This window comes from Hippoglossus stenolepis, chromosome 24 (assembly GCF_022539355.2).
Source record: "Hippoglossus stenolepis isolate QCI-W04-F060 chromosome 24, HSTE1.2, whole genome shotgun sequence".
Classification (NCBI taxonomy): domain Eukaryota; kingdom Metazoa; phylum Chordata; class Actinopteri; order Pleuronectiformes; family Pleuronectidae; genus Hippoglossus; species Hippoglossus stenolepis.
The window spans coordinates 977,292-1,004,906 of record NC_061506.1 but is presented as its reverse complement, the minus strand read 5'-3'; the positions used below and the strand labels follow the sequence as shown (position 1 = coordinate 1,004,906).

The following is a 27,615-nucleotide window of genomic DNA, read 5'->3' as shown; positions in this document are numbered from 1 at the left end:
TCCCTGTTCCTTTTCCTTCATTTATCAGATTTCAATTCCTCGTCTCTCCTTTCCTTCTCCTCATCGTTACCCCCTTCCTTTTCTTTTCCTTTATCTCATGTCCTTTCCTCATGTCTCCTCTTCTCCTGCTTCCTTTCTGTCACCGAATTCCCTCGTCTCTTTGTGTCTCCTCGCCTCATGTTTCTCTTCCTCTTGTCTCCTTTTCATTAAATCCTCCTCCTCACCCTTAGTTCCCTCTCTTCTTCTCTCCTCTCTGTATTTATATGTTTACTTGCCTCCCCATTTATTTAACTAATGTCTCCTCGGGCAGTAAATTCCCATCAGGCAGTGCTGCGGACAGCCAAAAGAGAAGAGGCTGATGGGAAACCTGTCCGCTGAATGGCTCCTTATTCTCTCGCTCCAGATTGCCTCTCCAGCATATGCATGAAAACCTCATTCATTGCTCGTTGTATTTATCAAACGCTCCAATAGGCTCTCACGCTGAGAGGTGTCGGCCGTGGCGAGCGGCGAGCAGGTTCTGCTCCCGCAGAGTCTGAATGGTTCAGTGTTTTCTGGGCCGGCGTTCAGCTTGATGGATGTTTTGTTATTTTAGCATTAAAGCTTTAATGTGATGGATTCTCCAGCGACAGAGGAGGAGACGGAGGAATACTTCATCTCTTCTTCTCTTCTCATCCTCTTCTCCTCTCATCTCCTCTTCCTCTCTTCTCTTCTTATCTTTTCCTCTCATCTTTTCATCCCCTCTCTCCTATTCCTCTTCTCTTTTCTCCTCTCATCTCCTCTCCCTCTTCCTCTCGTCTCCTCTCCTCCTTTGTTTCCTGCCCTCTTCTTCCTCTCCTACTTCATCTTCCTCGTCTCCTCTCCTTCTTCCTCTTCATCGCATCTCCTCTCTTCACTTATTTCCCTTTCCTCTTCCTCTTCCTCTCATCTCCTCCCGTGTTTCCTCTCCTCTTCCTCTTGTCTCCTCTCCTCTGCTGCAGCTGTTGCTCCTTGTGTGCGTTTGTCGCTACGTGCACATGTGCATAAAAACCTTTAAATATCTTTAGCAATAGCCTGAGCCGCCCTGTGATCGTCTAAACTCCCCTCTGCATGGGTGTGTGTGTGTGTGTGTGTGTGTGTGTGTGTGTGTGTGTGTTTTCACTGAGCTCCGGCATGTTGCATTGGGAATTAGGGAATAAGAACCTGACCTCACTGTGCAAAAATGTTGTACTGAGAAAACACACCACTCCCAATAGCAGCTCTAAAATCAATGCTTTTTGCAGGTAGTGAAGTATCACTTAGACGGCTCCTCTGGCTGCACCCGCACAGAAAAAGACAACAACCCGAGCTGCGTGCATGAGCTGTGTGTGTGTGTGTGTGTGTGTGTGTGTGTCGACATGTGCACCACAATCTGCAGTGGGTGTCGGACGGTGGGTTGGAGGCCACTAGAGGCTGCTAGCAACCCAGTTTAGAGCAGCCGGCTGCGGGGAAACACAAACACACACACACACACAAATCCATTTAAAAACCAGTTCAGTGAACATGGCTGCTGCTGCACAACCAGTAACATCCTGCAACGTGTGCACACTCTGCTGTTTGCTGACATTATGTAAATACAGTGCACGCGCACGCACACACACACACACAGATTATGTGTCAGCTCGGCCTATGGACGGAGGTAACTGTTACAGTGGAAGTGATGGAGTGCAGCAGGGATCAATAGAGGGTGTTTTCTCAAAATGAATTGGCTCTTAGCCCTTTATGGATCTGACTGTGGAGTGATGTAATGTGTCTGCACCGCTGATATTATGTTGATTCAGTGCTGTACGTTATATGGATGTACACACGCATAAAGCCATCCCTCACGCATGTTCCCTGTATGCACACGCAGGGAACATGGGAAGATGCAGCACACAGAGGCCAGGAACTGATCCTGTGTCAGTTTTCAAGTTTGTATTGTAACTTTAGTGGTTTTTATCGGCTCTGAGTGACAGTGATGGAAACATGACACCCTGGTGGACGCGCTAATTTCTAATCTAGACGTTCTGGTGCTCGTTGAACTTCCGGGCGTTGGTGCGTTGAATAGCCGTGAATGTTTGTGTACGAAGATTTTGACCTTTTCACCTCCACCGTGAGGGTTATGTTTCACAGATTCTCCCTGATTCCTCAGACATTAATTCATGGATCCTGATGAAGATAATCAGACACATTGAGAGGACTGATATCCATGAGTGAGGACTTATGGCGGAGTTTCCCTGTGAAGCTTTCAGGTCAGATCCAGTTAGAATGAACCTGCATGAAAAGAAAAAGTGGATCATTTCTCTTTTTATGGCTTTTCAGAAGAAGTCATGTCCGTTTTCCTGCAAAACCCTACATGATGTGATGAACAGGACCCGTGCACGAGCCTCCACATGTTCCTTGTTTTCATACGCTGCCAACAACTTCTGCAGCAGGTACCTGTTAGTTCTGCACGAGTTTGTCCGACCACTCGGCTGCGTCACAGTCCTGCAGATATTTCGAAGGAGCAGAGGAGATCTGGAAGCAGGAAGGGGTTGCCGATGAAAAATTTAAGTGACATTAGCGCAGACATGAGCGAGCATGCTTGCAGAGGAGAGGTGGAGGGAAGGAGAGGTGAGGTATGCGATGCAAGGAAGAGGGGTGGAGTGTGGTCAATGAATGGAGTGTGTGTGAGGGGGAGAAAGGAGGGACTAACAAGGATCATTTGAGGAGAGGGGAGGATTGGAAAGGAGAAAAATAAAGGCCCAGGACTCACCTCCCCCCTTTTACTTCATGGAATAAAGTTACCACTCTCTTCAAGAGGAGGGCAGGAGTGAGAGAGTGAACAAAAGTGCAGGAGCAGGAGTGGAGGGCGCAGAGCAAGACAGGGAGGGAGGGAGCTGAGATGAGGGACTGAGAGAGAAAACCAGAGCAGCGTTTCCTTCCCCACCCTCCGTGCACATCGCATGTCTGGCATGGATCCGTGTCACCGCAGCCTGCGTGGAACCACCGGGAATCTCTGGGAATACTGTGGATTTCTGTCGTGAGGCTGGGAGAGTCCACGGGTGGCAGTTTTTTTTATTTTTATTTCTTTTCAAAGATGCCCTCCGTGTCTCTGTCGCTGCCCTCCGCTCTGGCAGGAAGGGCCAGGACGTGGGTTTGCCTCTCCTGCATGTTTTGGGTAAGAACTCGGGGATGGATGCAAGAGTGCATGTGGGTCGGTCGTCAGGAGAAGGTCAACGTGGTCCTGGAAAACGATTGGTTTCAAAGAAGACTAATCTATGAAGGACCTGATCTAGTCTGTGATGTTGTCCTGTGTGAGGGGTGAGGGGGGGGGACACACTGCAGCATCACCTCCAGCTCCAGGAGGCGTTTCATGTGTCAGGGATTCAAAGATTTGGCTGAAACCTGAAAAAACTTTTTTCTAATCAACTCTAACTGAGATTTTGAAACGCCGCCATCACAAATATTTAAATTTACGATGTTAAAAACTTGCCATCTCCCAAATTAAATAAAATATTCATTATAAAGACCATTCACCACTTTTTATATTTGTTACAACTTAAAAATGACTATTCCATCCAAGTATATTTTTACTTTAGAATAAACTAATGAAACCACTTCATTCTAAGATAATCTGTGTATTCGATACGTCCTCTGTCGTCCGTCCTGCTTTGGTCCCTAAAGGTCAAGCGGTCCCTTCTCATTCGTCCTCGCCGGAGCTGCATGAGCCCGACGGGCCGACCTACAGTAGCCGGCTCCGCTCGGTGATCCGTGCAGGACTAATCTAGTTGACTGCTCTGTGGCGACTCGCTTCGGCGTGTTCTTGCGTCGAGTCCATGCGGCCTCGGCACTCGAGCTATTTCTGGTTTCTCCTGTATAATTTAATCTGCTGCTGCTCGCTTCTCGTCCTATCTGGGACTGACGGAGTGTATCAGGAACCGGGGGGGGGGCTCTCCACGCAGCATCATGGGAAAGAAGAAGTTGCGTGTGGACTCTGGATTTGACCTGAGAACATGGGGTTTTAGTTCCTGTGTAGCTGTTGTGTTGTTGCTGCACCTGTGACCTGCGAACTGAGCCTCGTATGCTAGCGTGAAGAACCAGGGCCTTTCTTCTGTTAACACGTTTCATTACCTGGGTTTTTATGCTCTGAGCTGCAGCGTAACACCATCTCTGTCGGAGAAGTAGGTGGATTCATAGCTGTTTCTGTGGTTTAATGTATACACAGCGCGTAATGATGGCACCCAAGTGTTAAATGAAGCATCTGTCCTACTTTTCTGGCGCTCGGAGTGGAGCCATTTAGATGCGAGGGGGGGGGGGGAGAGGCAGGATGGGAGGAGAAGCTCCCACGCAGTTCATATGCAGGCGGAGGCTTCAGATGGGATTCGTCCACATCCAACATCATCGATGACAGAGAGACGCCGAGGAGGGAAGGGAAGGGAAAGAGTGACGAGTGTCGTGAGGTGTGACATCAGCAGCGAGAGCGGGAGGAGTAACGAGCGGAAGCTGAGTGACGTGCGAGAGGCCCGTTCTGAGAAAGCTCCTCAAATACATGCTATTAATAATTGAGCAGCCCCACGCACAGAGAGAGAATATTCGATTTGACAAGCCGACAGAAAACAGCCACAAACGCAGGAGAGTTCCTGCAGCGCCGGCAAAATACGTCTGTGAGCTCATTACGGCTCGGCAGTATGCTACGACGCCGCGCTACAAATAACAAACAGAAAAACGTTATCTGACACAGCACCGCCGCCGATACCACGTTCCACACCGTCTGTGGAGAATCTCCTGTGTTCCTGGTGTTCTCTGGTGCCAGAGCGACACACCTCGGAGGTTCTCCTGTTCCTGTGGAGACCGTTTCATCTTCACTGTAGAGCGGCGAGGCATTTCTGATGTTGCAGAGTTTTAAAGGTCTTTTCACGTTGTGGATTAAAGCTCACAACCTGATCACTTCACCATCAATATGGATTATTGGCCTCCCCCGATATGAGAGTGAAAGAAATCTAAAATCAATATCAATCATTCCTAAGATGTCGTTATCAATCCCTTATGAAATGTAATTGAGGTTTGATATTTCACAGTTTGATCATAAACTCTATTATAAGTAACTGTAAATAAAAAGAAAACACAAATATATGGAACTTGAATTAAGTAAATACACATCTTGTTTGGTTTATTCTGTTTTAGATGATGATAAAGTTCAATCAAACTTTTTCACTCCACACTGTGGCAGAGCTGGTTCTGTAGTCATGTGTCTGCAGCTTGTTAATATTGTTATTTTGCTTCCTCGTGGTTTTCTGCTGGTTTTAGTTGATATCAGTTGCTGCGGAGTAAAGAATATTTCAAATATATAATATAATGACTCTCTTGTTTTATGGTGGTCGAGTGCAGCTGAAACTCTGCAGGCTGAGATGTACGGTGGATCCATCATGTCTTCAGTTGTCCAACAGAGTCTCTTATTGACTGAGAATCCGCTGAGAGCTCTGAAAATCAATTTGATAAGACCGTTACGCCTTTGTGTGTGTCACCTCTCCGTGTGTGTGTGTGTGTGTGTGTGTGTGTGTGTGTGTGTGTGTGTGTGTGTGTGTCACCTCTCCATCTATGTGTGTGTGGCCCAGCGTGTATTAGAAGTGATCAGCTTGCGTTGAGTGAGCAGATTAATCCGGGTAACGAATCCCGGTGTGTTTACGGCGGCGTCATCATCGGCGAAGTAACCATACTTAGAGGAGCAGGGGGCGGAGCCTGACTGGGAGCTGGAGGACACTGCACGCCCACCTGCACCTGCAACCTGCACCCATTGGACGGCGCTCGCTGTCAATCACAGGGTATCCACACCCCAATGGGACCATCGTTTACTAAATGAACATCAGCTGTTTGAAGAAGACTTGAAGTTGGGACTAGAAAAAACACACAAACCAAAAAGGGAAAGACAAATCAGAAGAAATGATCAGATATTTATTTATTAATCTATAACTTGACTGGATAAAGAGCTTCCTCTCTTCTCCAGGCGGACACAGATCTTTACTTTTCAGACGGATTGAGCTCAACATTGTTTTTAACGCCGTAGAAAGACCCAGTTGAGGTTCGATCCGTGTCTTCCGTGATGATATCGGTGCAGATATTAGTGTTTGTGATGATGATGTCCACCTCCATCTGACATGGAACTGCACTCAGACCCAGTTTCTGTTCACAGCCTCCACAGGGAGCTCATGTCCTCTTCAGCTGCCTCACAGGCTGTCGGTCCGCAGCCACAGATCCCTGCAGCTCTCACCGGAGCCTCCTCTCGGCTTGCCAACCGCTGCATCTGTGTGTGCACGTGTGTGTGTGTGCGTGCACAGCCGGTGGTACTGTATCTGTGAGAATCCGAGCGTCCCCTGAGTGTGGATAGCCGTCACTCTGGCTAAACAATGCTCCAGTATCTGTGAGAAGGTGATTTATACGCGATGTGACCGGACGCCTCCCTGCAGGGCCCCGGGGCCACCGGCAGCCGGACCGTGACCCAGCTTCCGTGCACTGCCCTTGGGCACCGGGTCTGGATCTCTGCCCTCACAGAGGCCTGGACATAAGGATTATTTTCATTAGTGATTAATCTGTCAATGATTTTTGAATTATTGATCCATTGTTTAGTCTGAACAAAGATATTTACTCCCCGAGTGCTCGATTCAAGCCGAGGTGTTCCCGTGTGCTGTTCTTTATTCTGGACCCGAACTGACCAGAGCTCATTAGCAAACACGGCGTTCAACCTTCATTAGCAGCCGACTAACGATCATAAAAGCAGCCGAGACTTCATGATCGCAGCTCATTGATCTCCGTGTCTCTGCGTCCACATCGGGTATCGAACCGATCCCCCGCTCACGCAAACACTGCAGCAGCTGCGGCCCTCACGTGCACATGTTTACAGCTGGATCTGATGCATTCATGCAGCCTCACGTGCACACACACGCACCCAGCGTGCCGATGCTCGACGGAGGAATCTACTACAATCTGGCAGTGGGCCGACAGTGTCAGACCTCAGGGATCCGATGTGTTCAGAGCCATAAATAAAACATCCTGAACTGGTGTGTATGTCCTCGTACACTGATCCATACTCCCATGACGTATGGACGTAGGGACGGACAGTGTGTGTTCTCCTGATTTCTACCTCCACAGGCTTTACTCTCTGTTCTGCCAATCACTGACGTGCACATAATCACAGTGCAGGAGGCCCCTGGAGGGTTATACCCAGAATAATGACTCTCCTGATAAGAGATCTCACTCTTCCCTCTTATTCTCCCGTCTCCTGGAAAGATAAATCACGGAGTCGAAGTTTGGATTCGTTAATCTGCAGGATTTCAGGACGCGTCCGATCGATTCACGCCGAGTGACGCTGGTGAAACAAACGTTGGTGTGTTTTCATCTGAGGCGTCTTGCCCACTGACCTCAGCCACCCGGCTACTTTCAGCTGTTTGATGCACCATCTGTGCGTTTGAGATTCACGGAGAGTTCAAGAGCGGAGGACGAGTTTACAGCGAGGTGACGCCGAGTCTGCCACACAGAATGATCCGTCCCTGGATCAGTTAAGTGTTGACCAGGCGGACAGGGAGAGAAATATGGTACTGCGGTGCATGATGGGAAATGTAGGATCCAGATTGTGACCAGGACTGGGAGCTGAAGTTGTCCTCGCTTTCCTTCAGGCTGCATTTGAGTGGAAAACCTGCACATTGGAAGATGTTTGTAAAAAGACGATGACGTGAGAACGAGGGTCTCAAACGAAGAGGAGAAAGTTCCCTGAGCAGAGCAGACAGGGCGTCGGGCTCGTTGTCCACCACGCTGCCACATGGAAACCCACAAACACTCACGAGACACACGGAATATTACAAATATCACGTTGTGGTTCTCGTTTCACTTCTTTTTGTGTTTCTCGTTTGGGTTCTCTCTCCCTCCCTCTGTCTCACAAAGGCGCTCATTGTTCCTGACAGAATTTCAATTTGGTGGAAATTGAAAGCAGGTGTGGCTCCGCGTTTTCATCCCGGGGCCGGGGGCCGGGCCGGGGTGGGGCTGCAGGACTTTTCTCTCTCTCCCTCGTCTTTCGCTCTCCGTGGGGCCTGCTCCTCACGCTCCACTTCACTGAGTCACCTCGTCCAGCGTGGGGCCGCGTGGTCTTTCTTACCCCAGGTGGCTCATTCGCTCCTCATCAGCCAGGTCACTCCTTCTACGTTCTCCTCGGATTCCTTTGCTTTCAGATGCAAAATCATTTCAGGAGGTAGAACATAAGAAAAAACACAACATGTGATCTTTCTGCTAAATCTCCACAGGCCTGTATTTACTGCCTTATTGTTCCTCTGAGCCAGTTACTGCACATCAGGGGAGGCGCTGACTTAACGATCAGTGGACGACAGGGTCTGCATCAAATCACATCGTTACGCAAAGCGACACCGTACGTCTCCACTGCAGCGAGCCCCTCATTGTGTTTTGAGATTCATGCAGAAAGACTCTCCTCGGACTAACCGGAGCCACATGTGGAGGTTCTCGTTAGAGGAGACATGTCCCTCGCGCATCTGTGGGACTGACGCTGGGACTTTGTGTTGATGTGAGTGTTCCAGTGCAGACTTGAACGTCGGGGCCCCGATGCAGACGCACACATATGCACCTGGTGTAAACAGGAAGTCCAGACGACAAACATTTACCCTTGACGTCGTGTGTGTGTCGCTTTCCTTTTGGCAGTCGAATATGTTGTAGATCAGGGGACATGCAAATTCAAATGTGGGTAGAAAAGAGTCAGGACTGTTACAGCGTCACATTATTAAGAATAAACTTTGAATCATTGATTTGAGTTTTCATCAAACAGCAACCAAACAAATGGCTCGTACAGTATTTGTAATAGTAAAGCTGGTAAATAGTTAGTTCTCTGTTACTGAGCGTAAGGTGTTTTGTAGTTTTGCTGATATTTCTTTTTGTTCAGTGCTTTTTTGAGAAATATAATCGTGCATTTCTCCTAAAAAAATATTTTTTTAGTTTAAGTAAAATTGTGTTTACAGCTGGAACCATCAGCATGAGCTCATGTATTTGTGTGTATACGTCCTAAGTGCACACATGCGTGACCGGACTTTGGTTTAGGTTCATTTGTATGTGCCAGGTATAATTTGTGTCCGGGCGTCATGTCGGAGCAGAAGGACGGAGCAGTGCCTTTGAAAGAGTCGTCCCCTCCCTCCTCCCTCCTCCCTCCTCCCTCCTCCCCTCCTGCTCCCACATCTCGGCTCTAAGTGGGGTTGCGGTCGAGGTAGCGTAGTGATGCTTTTCATTAGCTAAGTGCAACTGGGGGAGAGGAGCACAGAGCCTTGATTTACTGGGCCTCCTGTCTATATGACTGAACACACACACACACTCACTCAAAGAAACACCTCTCCTCTCCCTCCATCCTCGGCTCTTAGTCTGCACACTCCATCCCTTTATCCCACCCTGCTTTCTCCATTTCCTTCCCCTCTGTTGCTGTCCTCCTCTTTCTGTCTCTCGACATAACTCTCCTTCCATTTCCTCTCCCTGCCGTCTCCGGGGACTTTCCCTCTGACACGACACCGAGGACGGGCTTTTTCTGGGTTTGCTCGTCTTGTGGACAACTGCAGCACAAACGTTGAAATATCACTTTCTTAGGCGTCCGAATGGAAGAAAGACGTCCGCAAATCATTTGTATGATTGTAAATGATCTGATTTCGCAGCTAATGACAGCTGATATATATATTTTACAAAATGTGCCTTAATAGAAAGTGAAACAGGCTTTTTATTATCGAATTGGGTTGAGTTACTTAAGTTTTAGTGACTACTTTACACCTTGAAAACCAAAAAGTTTTCCAGAAAAAGAGAGCGAGAAAGAAACTGAGAACGATCTCTGTGTTCATTACGAGTTATTCAAGCTGCTGAGGCCCGTTTCCCTCTTCCTCTGAATCCCAGATGCTGCGAGGCAGACGTCCAACAACCATTTACACTCCTGGTGTGGTGACACTCACTGTGTGTGTGTGTGTGTGTGTGTGTACACTGGTGGTTGTATGTTTTTTTTTGTCCTACCTCATTCATCATTGTTTGACAGGACACGTTGACCCAAGTTGCCGTGGCAGCCAGGTAACCATGGCGCCTGCCTGTGACACAGCTGGCTGCATGTGATTGGTTTACCCGGCGGCTTTGTGCCAGGTCATCTTTAACATGGAGGCTGTGGAGTGGCACCAAGATGCTTCAGCCTTGATTTAAAACCAAGCTCACGCTGCAAAAACTTATTTAACTTTACGTCAGAGACATTTATATAATTGTATTCCTCTTGGGACAGGACGGACTTCACTGTCCCTCCTGGTCCTTTGTTATTCGTCCCTCTCAGCGTTCCTCCAGCGACCATGATGGATCATCTCACTTTAATGAGTGTAAAGCTTGGCTGCTGTTTAATTCAGCAGCAAACTGTGAAGTCATTAATGAGCATGAAGTGTGTGTGTACGGGACGTATCAGCACATTGCTGGTGTGGAAACCACCTGTTGTGAACCGTCCGAGTGTCCGGCCGCGTGCAGCCAAGGTCGGGCACGACTCCTCTCAGGAGCCTCCACAGCGAGCGAGTCACACTGCGACAAAAGCCATTAAGATTTAGGGAGATAGGAGAGCGAGGAAAACGCTGAGAAATACAGTTTGGTGAAAAGCTCCGAGCCAAATGAACTGCGGCACAGAGAGAGAGAGGAATGAAGGAGCAGAAGATGGATGGCACCAGTTTACTCTCTCTTTCACCAGTCGGTTGGATAATGCAACCCAGGCTGAGGTGCTGAGTTGCATTGTGGGAAGTGGAGGAACCAGGCGTCATGCGTTCCATACTTTCCACTGATTGGTTCGTAGACCACCTCTTCTGGGGCGTCGGTCCGAGGAACCTTCACACCTGATGTTTGGGTTCAGACCGAACCGAGGAGCTGTAAAGAAACGTCCCTCGACGACAGTTACTCACTGATTTATTTGTTCGGTTGCTTCGGTGACAGTTGAAACAAGGTGACCATTAAAGAAGCAGCGTTTTCGGTAACGAGCAGGAGATTTACAGTCCAGCGGAGCCCAACCCAGACCGGCCCAGCTGCACAAATACACAGAGGAAATGACATCATCACTGTGACTCACCGAGCGGCGTGTTCCGATGGACGGGTGGTGGAGAGAGAGACGAGGGGGAATCCAGGAGGGGGTTTGCTCTCCGTCGCCTGCTTCTTTAAAAGAGCAGCACGTCTTGAGTTCGTCACGTGTCCTTGTTGTCTTTGCATTCTGACGAGTTTGACCTTCACGTTGTGAAAAGAGCAGATCAGAAACACTTAAACAGCCTCGTGCGACATCATGAAACCTGATTGAATCTCATGGACTCGCTCGCGACGAAGGAGAAAGTCTGTTTCCAGCTGCATTAGAGTCGAGGAACCTGCACATGAAACATCAGTGACCCACTTACAACAATCTGCATTTAGTTCGCTCCAGGTTAAATAATCAGATCGACGCTGAGTAACGTTCTGATGTTTGGAGGGAACGTCCCGATCTGCTGGAAACCTCAGGGACACATTCCGTCATGGAACTCATCTCTCTGAGGACCGGAGGGATCCTCCCCTGTCGTCCTCCTGCAGCACGAGCAGCACGTCAACTGCAAACCCACCTTCATCCTCGTCACCGCCGCCGCCATCATCATCATCATCATCATCATCATCATCTTTGCTCACACCAATTTTCACTGCTCTGCTCAGTTTCTGGAGCTGCTGTCCTCAGGCTGCTCGGGAAAATGTTCCAGCAAACCCCCATCCCCCAACTCATGCATACAACACACACACACACACACACACACACACACATACACACACACTCACTCGCGTGCATGCGTGTATCATTCCTCGAGTTTTTGAGGTTGTTGGCTGCTCTGAGGCGTCTTTCTCCCTCTTTCTCCTCTTCATCATTAATTAGTGGTTTAATTAGAGAACTTCAAAGTGAAAACATCCTCCGCTGGTGGGCGGACCGTGTGTGTGTGTGTGTGTGTGTGTGTGTGTGTGTGTGTGTGTGTGTGTGTGTGTGCGTGCGTGTACGTGCATTTGCAATATTTCACACCAAGCCGTGTCAGTTTAAGTGCGTGATTGTGCAAATGAATGTCTTGATGATAACGTGTGGTCGAAGAACATGATGTTTACATTTCATGACAAACCCTTTATCGATTGATAAATAAATACATTTGTCTGTAACACTTTTGAGAAAGCACAAGTTAAAGAATTTATAATTTACTGACTCTGAAAATAGGAGAACAATCACCTGCTTGATCCAACAAACTGTTTAAATCCTAGAAATATTCAATATGTAAAGATTTTAAATGGAAAGTACTTAAACACACAGTTCTTTATAAGTTATAAGAAATAATAATCAAGTACTGAATGTTTTCTTGGGCTCTTTAAGGAGGAGAATTGTTCATCTTGTCACATCTGGAGATGAAAAATGTGAAATCGAACGCCATCGAAGGCCGAGATCAAACCTCCATGTGCAGCCGCAGACGAATAAATCATCACTGATCTCTGAGTGTGTTTCTATTGGCCGTCAACTCAACTGACTCACCCCTCTCTCTCTCTCCCCCTCTTCCTCTTCCTTCCTCTTCCTCGCTCAGCCCGACGAGCTGGAGGGCGTCCACACACACACCTTCAAGCTGAAGCCATTCAAGAAGGCCAAGAGCTGTGATATATGCAAGCAAGCCATCACCAAGGAGGGCCTCATCTGCAAAGGTGAGTGTCTGGGACGTGGAATCCGAGACGACGGGGAGATCGGACCAGTGATTTGTGGCCAGACGGAGGCCGGGTGAAATTCCAGGACTGGAAGTTCATTCATAAATATATTTCCTCCTGAAGGAATGAACGAGAACAACGGTTGACAAAAAGGAAATTTACAGCAGGAATTCAGGAATGAAATATGTGTTTATTCACCTGCAGGAAACTGGAAACTGTTCCACAGCTGCTCGAGGGTTCGGTTACGAACTCAAGACCTTTTTTAAAAATATTAGATCAACGTGTTTTTCTTGAGCTTTTTTTTAATATGAAACTGAGAAAATGGAAGCAGGGACTGCAGCTGTGGGACTTTTCTCTGCCGAGCCGATGACAGAGTGAATGTAAAGGTTTAAATCAAGCTGCACCAAGTTTCACACTCACAGATATCAGGAGATAAAGAATCCTGGATCCGCCCCTTTGTCCAGATCCACGCCACAATCTCATGAGTTCCATCCCTCCACTGAGTTTTGTAGAAATTCATTTGTAGTTTTTGTGAGAAAACCCTTTTTAATGAAAAGCTCTAGAGGTGTTGGTTTGCCTCCGTAGTTCAAGCTGAGCTAAGTGTGAGTCTTCTCGCTCTAAGAAAGACGGGATTATTAATATTTGCTCCTTTAATCTGTTGTTTAAAGTCTGAAAACTATTTATCAGTGGTTTTTTCCCCGACATGAATTCTGGAAAATGTCTGTAAAATAGAGTCTGGACATTTTCAGGAGCAGCAGGAGATTGTAGACAAAATAAAGATGATGAGGGATTTAACAGAACAATCCAAAACTTTAAAAATATGTATTCCACATCCTCTCTGTCCCTTGTGTTTGTGTTGTGCACGTACAGTGTGAAGCTTGAGTTTCTCTCCCCTCTTCCTCCCCCACGTTTAAGCCCCGGCCCTCCCCCCCTCACTCTCTCTCACACGTTTCCAAGTCTAATATTAGACAAAGCAAAGGTTTTATTGTTGCTCCAAGAAAAAGTCCTGTGGAAATGAACAGTAGATGACTCCTGGCCATGAGCCTCTCTCTTTCCTTTCCTCTCTCCCCATCCCTCCCTCTTTCCTTCTGATCTACAAACGCAGCGTCCTGAGCTGACAGAGCGGGCATGTGTGGGGCTTTGGCGGAGGATTTGCTGTTAAAATTAGCATGGACGCTGCTGCTTCTGCTGCTGCTACTGCTGCATTAGCCTAGATAAGAGGGAGAAGAGGGGAGAGAGGGGTGAGGGATGGAGTGAGGCAGAATAAAGAGAGAGAAATCAGGGTTTAGGGGGAGAGAGAGAGCAGAGGAAACAAAGAGAGGAGAGAGCAGCGCTGGAGAATTACATTCCCTTTCATTCAGCAGCATTAAAATGTAAATGTTAAAGTCGTCCAGTTAAAAAAAACCCAAACTGTACCGACAGCGTGTCTGTGCTGTTAAACTGGAGCCGTCACTGTGTTCACAGGCAGAACATCTGGACACATGTTCATCCGAGCATCCTTCACGGTTCCCAGGAAGCGATGCTGCGTTGCCAGGGCAGCTTGTGGCCAGTAAAACTAAACCATGAACAAAGTCATGCACAGCCACCACAAGGCCCGAAGGCAGTGTATTGTATTTGGTTATATTGCACGGCGCAGAGCTATTTCCACCTCGCCTTTTTTTAGCAGGCGCTCCTGCAATGTGCTCTGCTCATTAAAGTGATGGGTCTGGCTGCAACACGTAACATTACAAGGACCCACTGCGACACAGAGTGTGGAGAAAAATGTACAAAGTCCCGTCCACACTGATGCCGGTGAACAAACCAATACACGCTCAGATTAAGTTCATTCACAAACTCAGCTTTGGTCCGTTTACCTTTACCAAGGAAGTCACAGATCGATCTTCACCGGAGGAACCAGGCGGCTGCAGCGAGCCAGCAACTGACTTAAAGTCAAGGTCAAAGTGTCGTGGTCGATTCGACAATAAAGCAATGTGAAATTACAATTATTTAAATAAAAGAAGAATCCCTTTTAGTCAGTTAATATAAAGAGATTCAAAAAAAAGCTTTTGAATTCTCTGCAGCATTAATGTCTCAGCACCTCAGAATAATTACCACCTAATCCATTCATCACCGTTACACAGGTTTATACTTAATTAACCACAGTGTGTTTCGAACAGTCTCCCTCTCGTTAAGACCACCGGGGCAGTTCTTTAACTCTCCGGCTTCCACGCTGCAGTGACTTGTTTCTCATTCACACACACACACACACGCCCGGGGCCCACCCAGGCAGACAGCAAGGCAGCAGGTGAGCTGGGCCGAGGAGTCGTACCTGCACCAACGCCTCTCGCCCTGTGGGTTTCCTGTGATGATGTTAAATATCTCACTCGTATAAGAGTTTGACTCTTCTACGTGAGTCAAAGTTCAAGTGTGAAGAAGTAGAAATCCATGAGTGTTTGCTCCGTGTGGCCACCTGGGGGCAGCACCACAGCATGTTGGGACGTTCCTCTTTTCTTTACCTGCAGGATGTTCATCCTCTCTCGTGCACTGACCTCATGCTGTGTTTGTGTTTGTGTGTTTGTGTTGTGTCTGACGTTGTGTCTGTGTCTTGCAGCGTGCCGGTTGTCCTGCCATAGAAAATGTGAAGTGAAGGTAAGACATCTTTGACTTGTTTGTATTATTAGTGCATGAGAGCAGCTCACAGAGTTTGTTCCTTTTCACTCTGCAGAACTTTCACATTCACAAAAACAGCTTCATACCACACAAGATGAGCTGAACACTGAAGTATGTCGTCTGCTGCTGCTGGAATCGAACAGGAATCCTGTCTTGTTAAAACCCAGAGTTTTCTTTTATCATGTGACAAACCCTCAAACACAGTTTTATGACTTCAAAACCATTTTCCTGAATCATATTTCCGTTTATGGCGTGAAGCCCTGGTTGGTTTGGCTCGGTCGAACCCGTCATTAACGTCTCGGGGTAATGAAAACTCCAGGTTCGGTCCTGTTGCTCTTAACTCTTCGTTCATCTCAGCATCCGGGTGTTTGTACGACTAAATCTCCTTTAACGGTTTGATGCTTCACCTCCCGCTCAGCGGCGTTTACTCCTTCTGCGTCCAATCAGAACGCTCTCTGGAATATGTCACATCTCATTCAGCGTCCATCTTTATTCATGGCTCCCTCTCCGGGCTGAGCTATCCCAGGATTCTTTGCACTTCAGTGGTGAACTGCTTTTCAAATTGTCCGATGCTTGTGCATTTAAATGTGTCAGGCTTCAACTCAATCGAACAGCTTACGTTAAATAACCAATGGGCATAAAAACGTGCTCCTCGTGTCCATCTGCAGCTCTGTTGCTAGGCAACAGGGCGGGACAAGCTGGGGATCCTCGGAGACCAGAACCGTCTCATCTGGTTTCTCCCCCCCCGAAGCCTCTGGCTCCTCCAGGTGTTTTTACCAGACACACGTAAACATGAGGAATCAAACAGCTCGGACGTCCGTCTTTCAGAAAGTGATAAACTCTTCTAATCAGGCAACTGTGCAGCTTCGCTCTGATTAACAAACAGCTGAGTGGCTTCATCCCGAGGAACTCGAACCATCGTCTCTGCACCGAGTCTCACGTTCCACTTTTCCAGCTCGTCACAGTCGCACTCACCACATTTGATCCCGGTCTGCAGTGGAACGGGGCGAGTAAATGAAAAGGAAGGAAGGGAGGAAAAGGGCGGAGGGGAAGAGCGCAGCAGGACTATTCTTAGTGGTTTTAGTTGTGACTGCACCGAGGGGAGAAACGTTGAGACGTCTCCCTTCTCCTCCCCTCTCCTCACCTCGCCCCGACTCTGACTTCCTCTCCCACTTTTCCCAAAAAAACATCCGTTAAAGCCGTCGCCAGGACAAAACGCTCCGTGTTCCCAAAACATCTGAGGGGAAATCAAAACCCTCAAAACCCAGGCAGAGATATTCTGTGGCGAAATAACCGGGAGTAAGAATCATGAGTCATTCGCTGGGCAGGAAATGTTTTGGAGGAGCAAGAGGAGGACGAGGAGGACGAGTGTCTGAGAGGATGGTGGATAAGTGAAAAGAGAAAGATCCAGATTTTATTATTTCCTCTTGGGCTCATCCCGACCAAACATTTACGTTGGCTCCGTCCAATCGAAAGCCTCCTGAAAACAAACAGGGTTGTAAAAGTGCGGAGAGAAGTCGTGTCCGTGTGCAAACACACGTGTGGACTCAGGCTCGTCTCTTCTTCTGACTCCACGTCCACCTCCAACAGTCGACTTGTTATGAAGCACGATGAGGTCGTCCCCATGCGGCTCTTTTGTGCTTTTACAGCTGATTTGAACGAGGGTGTCATGCAGGTAAATGACTTTAACATGTGACGTGAGACACCATCATTTTATTTCACTTCAAAGAGGAAGAAAAGTGACAAAGACTCGATGATGGCGTCGTATTTTACGCCTTGATGGTTAATTAATGATCCAGTCACGAATTTATTTTGTGGTTTTACTGACACCTGTTGGTGGCCAGAGTAACTGCAGCAACATGAGAGAGAAATGACCTTTTCAAACGATATAACTCCACATAACAATAACAGAAACACGTTCGATTCACTTATCGCACCTTGGAAAATACTAAGTTCCCCACGTCCCTGTAATCTTGAAATCCTGTGGTCGGTGTTTCCTTCCTCGGCCTCGTTCTGCTTCACTGTGAGAACCCGTGACCACGTGCGGTTCCGTCATTAACGTCCAGAAGACAAAACGTCCAGTGATGTGGCTTCGAGGAGGAGCGGCTCGTCGTCTCTGGCTGCACTTCGTCTTCTGTTTTCCTTTCCGTCCAGCCGCCGGCGTCTCTGTGTGAACGAGTTGTTGTTGGAGCCCAGAGAACGCTGGAGCTGGGCGATGGACGCGTCCTCGTCCCGCGGCGTGCAGGAGACAGACTCTGGCGACCTCGCTGAGCTTGTTGTGGGTGTCTGTGTTGAGGCGGAGGCTTGTCGGGACAGGGGTGTTGTGGCTGCGACTGAAATCTGGCCGGACACCCAAGCTGTGGTTTGGAGACAGAGGCGTCTCTGTTGCACGTCCGTCTCTTTGTACCTGACTCCAGGCTGCGGCTTCTCCGGGGTAATAAATCAGACGAAGAAGATTCTGTATTTGAACTTAAATGTCTCAGATGCAGAAACCAGACTGTTTATCGAGAAACATGTTCAAATCAAAACTGATCTCATCGCTTACATTTGCCTAAGTTTCGAGCTGAGAGCATTTTATCTTGTCCTGGTAGAAAAGATAAATGTATGATCAACAGTTAGTGAGAAAACGTTCTCCTCTTCGGGGGCGGGAAAACAACAGAAGGGTTTGAGTTTGAATCTCTCACTGAAAACAGCTGCGTCACATCTGTGAGTAAAAAGAGTGATAAAAGCAAAGCAACATGTTAAAAGAGGCTCAAAGCTTATTAGAGCCGAGGGGAACCATGCAGACCTGATTCTGATTTGGGCTACCAAGAGTTTTTTGACTTCGATGAAAAGGGTTTGCTCCAAATTAGAGATAAAGCTGGACTTTGGTGAGGAGGTAGAACACCACTGGAAGCTGACATGTCGTCCCTCGGTTTATTTGAGGTGGAGCAGGGGGGGGTGGAGATGGGGTCCCGCGTGATTGGCTCACAGCGTGCCCGTCCGGCTGTGATTGGCTGAAGGTGAGAACCAGCTGCTGCTGCCGACTGAGGCGTCGCTCAGCTTCTCTCCTCCTCATCTTCTACTTGTGCGCGCGGTGTCTATGCGTGTCGTCGCCATGGCAACCCCGCCTGCATTTCACGGCGGCATCCTGCTGTTTTACGGGTGAACTCCTCTCGGGTCGTCCCGCCGCCTGGATCCAGGATTCAGTTTGGCACCGCTGCATCAGAGCTATGCAAACAGATCCACCCAATCACATACCATCAGTATCCATGTCTGTGCGCTGGCGTTGACTGAGGAGCGCAGCGTCTGTGAGCGCTCTGTTCTCCCTCACCCTGCGTGGAAACAAGCCCTCATTATTCCTCATGATTTATCCCCGCCATGTCTTGGAGGAGCCTCCTGGAATGCCGCTGCGGCGGTTTGCGCTCGGGTTGGACGACGCAGGCGAGGTTTGGCAGGGGGAGGCAGGGCCGGAGGGGGATGATGGGAAGAGGTTGGACGAGCGAGAGGAGTTTGAATATGTAAACAACGGTGCTGGAGATCTTCTGCTGCCGCTGGCGTTGTTTTGTGAAACACTGTTTACATGTTTGTGTTTCTCCTCTGGATCCACTGCGGTTCTGTTTAACATGCCGAGTGTGTCGCTGCTGCAACTCTACCTCTCCCGCAAGATGAATGCGTGCGAGCTCAGATTCGACGGAGCCGTGAAGGTATTTCTGTTTTCTACAGAACAGCCCGGAGTCTGGAACACATCACAGGGAGTTCGTCTTCAAATATCACAAACAAGCAAAGTGTGAGGAATCGATAGAGAGTTGGTGTTTCCCCTGGAACATCCCAAACCAGTAGGAACTGGGTTTTAGATGTGTCTATAGACTGTTTATAAAGATGGATGGAGACTCCTGTACTGCATTCTGTGTACTGACCAGCAGAGGGCGACTCCACTGGATGACGTCTTCTTACCAGAGGAGCCAGATGTTGGTTTATTGTTGTAAGAACAAAAACCAGAAGTGGTTGTGTAGTTCTGTGGTTGTGCTACTACTGACCGACCAGCTTGACTCTAATAATAACAACAAAGGTCAGCTGTTGGTGTCACGACATCATCGCTGGACACCGAGCTCGCTTATCGCTGCCGTCAGCTGGAGCCAAACAAAACGCTCTCGCAATCAGGCTCGTCCACTTCCTGTGGCTGTGGACGTTCTCGGAGCGGCAGCGGGGGCGAAGCGGGAGGACTGGGAAGTGAGCGGTCCAGGAATAAAATCCCAGAGGGTGTGAGGGATGTGAGAAAGAAGGGAGGTTATTCCTGCTGGCGTCGTCCTTTTCTATCCTCTGTTGTGTTTTCCTTGTTGTTTTTCTTAAAAATAAAAAAGCGCAGCCCTGTCGAGCAGCTCTGGTCACACGCTGCGGTTCTACTTTTAGATCTAACGGATCCTTCGTCACACAGGAGAGAATCCCGGGGATGTTCTGGCTGTGAGGAGACTGAGATTCTCCCGTTTCATCTGTCGCTGCCTGAGATCCTCCGTCTGTCGGCCTGCGCTCACTCTGACGTAACACGGGTCTGAACCGTTCCACAGACGGACGTGGGCCTCGTCCCAATTCAAACTCACTGTTTTCACTTTTCACTAACTGACTTTAAAGTATGTTAATGCACATTCCGAACTCAAAATAAGCCGGGCCTCCTCCTCCTCCTCGAGGTCAAGCGTTTTGCGGCCCTGAGTTTTAATCCCGGCATCCTGACGTTTTTTAATCCGCATCCTAACATGTGTGGATGTGTGACTTGAATTAGACCTCTGGCAAATGACATGCTCCATAAACTGCAGCCCAGAAGCTCTTTAATATAACAGGGACGCTTTTTACCTCCTACTGTAAAACACAGAACTATTTATATCGCTCAGTCCGAAGTTTTTAGTCGCTAAATTTACTTTATCCTCAGCAGGCTTCCATTCCTCCCTTTTTAAAAGGGTTTGCAGAGGCCGTGTTCCTCCCGAGGTTTTTCTGTTTTTATTCTGCTCCGTCTGCCGAGAGCAGAAAGTGCACGGAGCAAAACCACAATCACGGTAAGACGTGCGTAGAAGCGAGGACGAGGAGCGCTCAAGAATGTTGGCACGGAAAAGAGAGAGAGCATCCAAGCATGAAAGTGAAAAAGGTAGAGCAAGAGAGGGAGAGGTGGAGGGCGAGGGAGGGGAGAGAGAACGATGAGACACACACACACAGACACACACATAAACACACACGTTTGCCAAACCTCCTCATTCCTCAGCAGCCCTCCACAGAGGCGAGTCTGTTTCCCCGACGCAGGCACGTCACATCAAAGAGCGGCCGCTGCACGTCTCCATGGCGACGCCCTCGGCGGTATGGATGCCGAATGGGGAGATGGCTCTGGCAGACAAACCGTACCGGCGGCGTAATCACCGGGTGCGAGCAGATGACCGATGGCCCAATTTACCTCAGTGTTCGTCTGGAGGTCAAGAGCCGAGTTCACCCCCCCCTCCCGAAGTGTCCAGAGCACCGGCGGGAGGTCGGCAAATATGTTCCCCCCCGAGGGTTTTATCTGTGTGTGGAACCAAGCTGCTGTCAACAGGTAGAACTGGAGCTTCGCAGGTTTGCACCAACTCCAAGATGCAGTTTCCAGAGTTTGTCTTTTTAAAGATCAGGAAGGAAGAAGAACTTGGAAAAACGAGCATTTAGTTTAATTTTTTTTACACGTAACTTTGTGAAAAGGTTCAACAAGGACTGTTTGAGCCCAAATATAAATAACGTCACTATGAATAATTCGATATAAGATAAGATAAGATATAAGACATGAACATTTTCTTTATAATTACTTCATATTTATCTTAATAACTAACATTTTGTGGCCATTTATTTATTTTGTCAGTTAACACATTTAACTTTGCAGAGGGACCTGAACCTTGAGGAGGTGAAGTTAACGTCACAATGAGTTATTGACAAATATGAGCCGAGGAACTCTTCTTCTTCTTCTTCTTCCTCTTCCTCTTCTTCTTCCTCTTCCTCTTCTTCTTCCTCTTCTTCTTCTTCTTCTTCTTCTTCTTCTTCTTCTTCTTCTCCCCGTGTCAACAGCGACGAGGAGAGGGAGGCAGGGGTGAGACAGAGGGGAGAGAGAGGGAGGGATACAGTTACTGTCTGCCCCCGGATGGCTCTTGCTCTCTCGTTTTGGGTACCGGAATCATAATGAGCCCCAAGCCACTTTCTTGGCCTTATATAGCGTGTTTCAAAAACTTCTTGGCAGTTGACGGGAGGAAGCGGAGCCAGCAGAATAAAGACTGGATCCCGGTGCAGTCCGCAGGCTGCACACACACACACACACACACACACACACACACAGACACACACACAGAGCAGTTCAGTAGCTCTCTGGCACACGTTTGGGATTACTGCTGTTGTTTTGAGTGTGAGAGGAGGAAGAGGAGGAGGAGGAGGAGGAGGAGGAAGGCGTCTGTATTTGGTGCTCCCTCTCTTGCCCTCTTTCTCTCCTGGAGGGGGGTCCGAGGGCAGCGAGTATGCAGAGGTAGAACGAAGACAGAGGGGGAGAGAGCTGAGGAGAAGTGGCACTGGGCTGCAGGTAGGAGCAGATCTCCACATGCACACTTTGTGCATTTCTAATTCTTTGCATTCTTCTTTGGCCTGAAAGACTCTTCAGACGAGCCGCTTCATGAATTCCCAGTGTTGGTTTGTGCGAAGGGGATTTTCAGATGTCATTTCAGCTGCTTGTCTCTCTGCGTGCTGAGGATGTGGGTTAGTCCTCCATCATGGGAACGCTGCTGTGTGGAGCATTTTTTCCGTGACCCGGCGAGCAGTGATTTGTGGCGGGAGCGTCGCAGCGACCGGTCAACACGGCGGGCAAACACGTGTTTTCTCTCCCGGCGTGACCCGCGTCTGCTCCGGCATCGCAGGAGATAAAGAAGAGCAGCTGCTCGGGCAGATCTTCTTCTTATTCGTCCGCTTCACTCTTTCTCACACTCCTTCTCTCCGACACCTTCGAGAGGGGATGCAGGCGGATAATGGCGGTCGTTCACCTCTGACCTTCAGCCAACACGGCGGTAAACACGAGCGGTCGAGAGGTCGCGTGTGTGTCCCGTCTCCTGCTGAAGAGCAAACAGCAAAAGGAATGCAGCTTCAAATATACACAATTTTCTTTTTACTTCATTTTTCTGGAGCGTTTTTGGGGGTTTTATTCCGAGACGTGACGTAACCTTGAACCCGACGCTCACGCCGTGACATCACGCTCTTCATACCGGTCGTAAGCCTCACGGGAAATCGCTCAGCCACTTTCTCCACCTTGTCAAAAAGCCTGTTTAACTGCCAGGCGAGCCCTAACTCATGTCTCCCTGGTGTCTCGTAACGTGCGCTCTGGAGGAGTGATGCTGTGGAGCCGCCGTTCATCCATCCCTCTTCAGCTATTAGTCTCTTCCATCTGTCATTCATAACAAACCCCGTCTCCTTCTGTGCGTTTCATCTCTCCACACATCGGACAAGTGGCAGAAGCTCGTGTTTCCTCTCACGTGTTTTTGAATTTGAGGATATTCTGTCGGTTCCTTCACGAGAAGAGAACACAAAACGACCAGATCTCCAAACTATGTGCTGGTGAAGTGTTAAAAAAGCGTTCGCGACTGGGGAGCATGGCATTTAACTCGCAACCACACAAGAGGCCAACGCCTGAATTAGTCGAGCCTGAACCTCCCTGCGAACTTATTTCTGTCAATAAGAGGCAAGCGGCTGCAGCAGAGGAACAAAGAGCAGTTCAGATGAAAAGAAAAACAAAGTGTTTCCTTGTAAATCTGAAAGAGGAGTGAATGTAGATCAGGAAGGAGGATTCCTTGTTTTCTAGAAAGTGTTTTATTGGACGTGTCCAAAGTTGATTTTGGCTTCGGTCGTTGTTTCTTTACTCTCGCTTGACTCTGCTGTTAGTGGTCACATCCAGCAGCCCCCCCCTAATTAAACAGGAACCGACAGGCTAACGGCGTGCGGAGCCGACCAATCAGCTGCTTCCCAGTTACGATGAAAACACGCTCTCTGCTCGATGAAGCCTCGTCGGGCCTCAGACTCGACACCCGATGATGAATCTCTCTGTAAATAACCTCCTGTGTGTTGTTTGGTCTGAACCAGTGAAACAGTTGTTGTCGGAGATTGAGGTGGTCGACTCTTCACCAGGAAGTCCGTCGCTCGGTGGATATCACGCCGCAGACACAACATTCAAAGAGCTTTGTGTTTTTCATGTTGTGGGGAAACTCTGATTGTGATACCGTGTGCTGGTGGACGTCAGGGGAAGCAGCTGGCAGGCGGCGTGTTCTAGTTCCAAGAACAACTATTTAGACTTTTTGTTTGTACACAGAAAGTTCTTCACATCCTGTTTGTCCCACAGCCTCTGAAACAGCAGCAGGACGTTCACGTTCTGGACAAACTGAGGTCGACAGCGTCTGTTCTCTCTTCTGAAGATGTTGAATCATGAGATTGAATATCTTGTTGTGTTTTGTAATTATGTTCTTATTCCTCCCTGATTTAAATCTCTCCAGCTCATATTGTTTCACCGGCTCAGTGGATTTATTCACCCAGCTGATGTTTGAACCCCTGTTTGAGCTTCGGCCCTTATTTGGAAAGTGAGGAATTAACTTTCCCAGCGCGGCAGCGGCTGTGGGCAGGAGGAGTGTTGGAGGAATTCAGAGTGTGGTCGGACCAATGGCCAAGAGTTATTCATCAGAGCCAGTGACATGATTTATACACATGTGTGAGATATCAAAGATGTTTATCAGAAATCTGAAATTCAGTTTTTTCCATGCACCAAAAAGCTGGAAACAGAAACGGTGAATGAGCTGAAATCATCGCGTTGTGCCAAAGTTAGTGAGCAGCCGGTCGTGTTCCTCCTTGTCAGACGCCGCTGGTGGGAGGTGTGAAGTGTGAGCAGCAGCGTGTTAACTCGCAGTGATTCAGCTCGCTGGCTCCAGACTCTCTGATGTCGTGCAGCTGAAATCATTAACGCTGATCCTCGCTCTCGCCGTGAGGACGAGGGTGGCTCAGTGAAACTCACCTGAGATGTTTGACCCCGTCTGCTCACCCCCTAATGAGGCCTCTCGGCTGGGTACAGATTGCAGCGGGGCCCCCTGCGGTGACTCGCTTGACTCCTTGTTCTGGCTCAGTGGCTCCTCAGACGCCCCTCGTGACCTGAGGAGATTATAAACTCGCTGTTTTAAAACCCTAAACCAACCATGAGTCCCTTTGTTTCTGTCGCTGCTGGTTTCTCTCTGTGGTCTGACGGCAGCTGGGCTGGGAAGTGATCGGGGAGACGCACGCCGAGGTCAGAGAAAAGGTCAGCGTTGGTTTTATTTAAGAAACTGGACTTTATTTCTCCACGTTTCTCACCTTTGACGGATCAGAAACAAATATCGGAGCTGGATCTCCTCTCGGACCCGGAGATGCCAGAGAGGAAGCTGCACAAACAATAACCGAGGGATGAGTTTCAGGTGTTGCTCTGGCCCGGTGCTGAGGCGTGTGGCGGGCGCCTCTCGGAGACGCCTCCACTTTTATCCGTCTGAGCGTCTGAAGCTCATGTGAATCCTGCGTTAGTCCGTCTCTGCAGCTGCAGCCTCCATATATGGCTGAAGTCAGGGGATGTTGTTCTCTCGCCCTGCTGCACAGCGATGTGTCGAGGATTTCACTGAGACACGGCGTGTGGAGGAATGTCAGATTAAGACCATGGCGTGTGTGTTAGATCTCCGCTGCCTCGTGTGATTTATCTGCAGAAACATGTTCTTAGAGGGATAAACTGTGATTCACACGGATGCTGCTGTCTCTCTGGATGTGGAGTTGCCACGGTAACTCTTCCCCTTAGATTGATACTGGAGGAAGTCGTCGTCGGGACATTTGCAGAACAGCACCTCCTGTCAGCGGTGAATAAAGGCAGAGGCTCCTCGTTATGAGGCCCCGGGGCCACTGGGGCCGCCGGGTTAGTTAGAGCAGTGAAGAGCAAACCAGAAACTTCATCGTTGGGTTTTAGCTGCGTTGCTAAAGAGCACATCAACTGCTCGGATGAATAGATATTCTCTCGTGATGAAGACGAGGCTTGAATGAGCCTTTTCCTTCCTGAATCCACTTCCCATTCGTTTTCCAAATGACCAACAACTTTTTCAGATGCTGTATTTTGCAGTTAACAGGGATCAGGCCGGAGCTGCCTTTTATTAAACGCTGGATATTAAACTGTCACTGATACTTTGAGCCTCGTAAATCTGCTCCGTGAAATCTCCTTTGACGGTTTTTCTTCCTGCACGTGGCCTCGAGGAGGATCTGACTCGAGTCCTGAAGATGTTGGCGTTTAAATTCAGATTTTTTACGGTTTTAAAAATGGCGTTTCACATCGACTGGCTGATTCCATGATGCAGATCAATGCACGACTCAGTATCTTTACCCACTATCACACATCCTCCTGCACTAGGTGGGACCTGGACTCTTACACTTGATGATGATCACATTACAAAGTCGATGATTGTTTTCTGGAGCAAACTAATCACTTCCTTCCCGGCCCTGCGTCTGCTGCCCGCTGATATCGCTCGCTCTCGTCCTCACGGCTCGTAAACATCCATCGGCCCCGCAACAAACATACGTGTGCATGTGGCGTGTTTATGTGCACACGTGGAAGTAAATACAATCAAGTGGAAGTGGCTCAGTTTGCAGAGGGCGACTGTTTACGCATCGTAACGAGTGATTTGTGCTGCAGAGGCCGATGCAGACTATTAGGAGCCTGTGAGCAAACTGTTTGGAGAACTAAATTGTCCTGTGATACCCTGACTGCTATTTAAAGAAGCTGCATTGCAACACAAGGAAGTCAATACCGCTCTAATTCTGAGGTGATATTATAATTAGGGGACAAGCGATACTGTTGCTGGGAGGTTCTGGAAACAGGTAGCGGCTCGGAGCTCTGCCTCTGCAGCACCTGTGTGGCACCGGGCTGCGTCTGCTGCGAAGGCTCCAGGAAAAACAGGTTGTTGTGGAGACAGGAAGTTGTTAAACAGGACAAACACAGCCGAGGAGTTTAGCTTCTCTTCCAGTTTCAGCTTGAGACTGTTTGGCAAAGAGAGAGATGAGTTGTTAAATCATTTTCAGGCAGCAGTAAACGCCAAAGAAAGCATCGTGCGGTTCACGTCACGGTGGAGGAATTTCAGAGATCTGGTGGTGATGAAATGAACTGTGGAGATCTGTCCAATTGAGATAAACTCTATAACAATAATCTATCTATCGATTTGTTCCATTTTCAAACACCAAACATTTGATGAATTCAGCTTTTCTTTGTCTGATTCGATAATAAAACGAACATATTTGTGTTTTAGAGGCTCAGGCAGACAGAAGGAGTTCACGTTCGACTCTGGGAAAGTGCTCCCGGTGTTTTTCATCCTTTGCTTGTGTCAGTGCTGCCGTCAGGTGGCGTCGTTTCCTGGGTCGACCCGTCTGTCACACTGTGAACTGTGCAGTCCAATGGTGGATTGTTTTCTGCACAGGAACCAGTTTCCATGTGGAGTCAGAGCCAGAAGTGATTTAGCCCAGAGAGGCCCTGACATGTTTTCCCACGCAGAGGACCGGTCAAACGAGGCGGGGGCTATTTCTGTGCTGCCGAGCGTGATTTGGGGAATATTCAGGCATTCAGGGGGAAACATCCAAAGACGTCTCTGCTTCGCTTTCAAACCGTCGCCCTGAAGTATCTTTAGATTTTAGTGGAGGCTTCTAGTTTACGACGGATTTAACTTCAGATAAAACAGAGGTTAGGTTCAGTTCAGGATGTTTTTCTTCTCTGGTCTCATCTGTGTCTCCTCTTCACCAGGTCACCACATCATGTCAGACCACGACCAACTATGAGGTGGTGAGTAAACCCCCGTGCACGTCTGTGTGTGTGTGTGTGTGTGTGTGTGTGTGTGTGTGTGTGTGTGTGTGTGTGTGTGTGTGTGCATGTGTGTGAATGTGAGCACAAATGAGGCCGTAAAGGAAACTCTTCAAGATCTCGTTGACCCTTGAGATCCCGGTCGTAACGCTGAGAGGCTTCCTGGAACTGTGGGGAAGCACACACACACACACACACACACACACACACACACACACACACACACACATACTGGGAGCAATGTGAGGTCAAAAGGTCAGAAGCTGTAACCATAACAGCTTCCTCTGTTTCCTCAAAGGAAAATCCCAACAGAGCAAACTTGAGATTTCATCGTTAGAGTGGTGATGATAATAATGACGACAATTTAACCAAATGCAGAAAATACACTCTACCCTTGTCTCAAA

The 27,615-nt window shown here is 48.5% G+C and overlaps 1 protein-coding gene across 1 annotated transcript in view; it reads left to right on the top strand.

Moving 5' to 3' along the window:
* tns1a (tensin 1a) overlaps positions 1-27,615 on the top strand; it is a 61,267-nt gene that overhangs the window by 3,320 nt on the left and 30,332 nt on the right. The window contains 3 exon segments of the mRNA XM_035150692.2: positions 12,591-12,705; positions 15,296-15,333; positions 27,155-27,193. Coding sequence (XP_035006583.2) covers positions 12,591-12,705; positions 15,296-15,333; positions 27,155-27,193 — 192 coding nt within the window.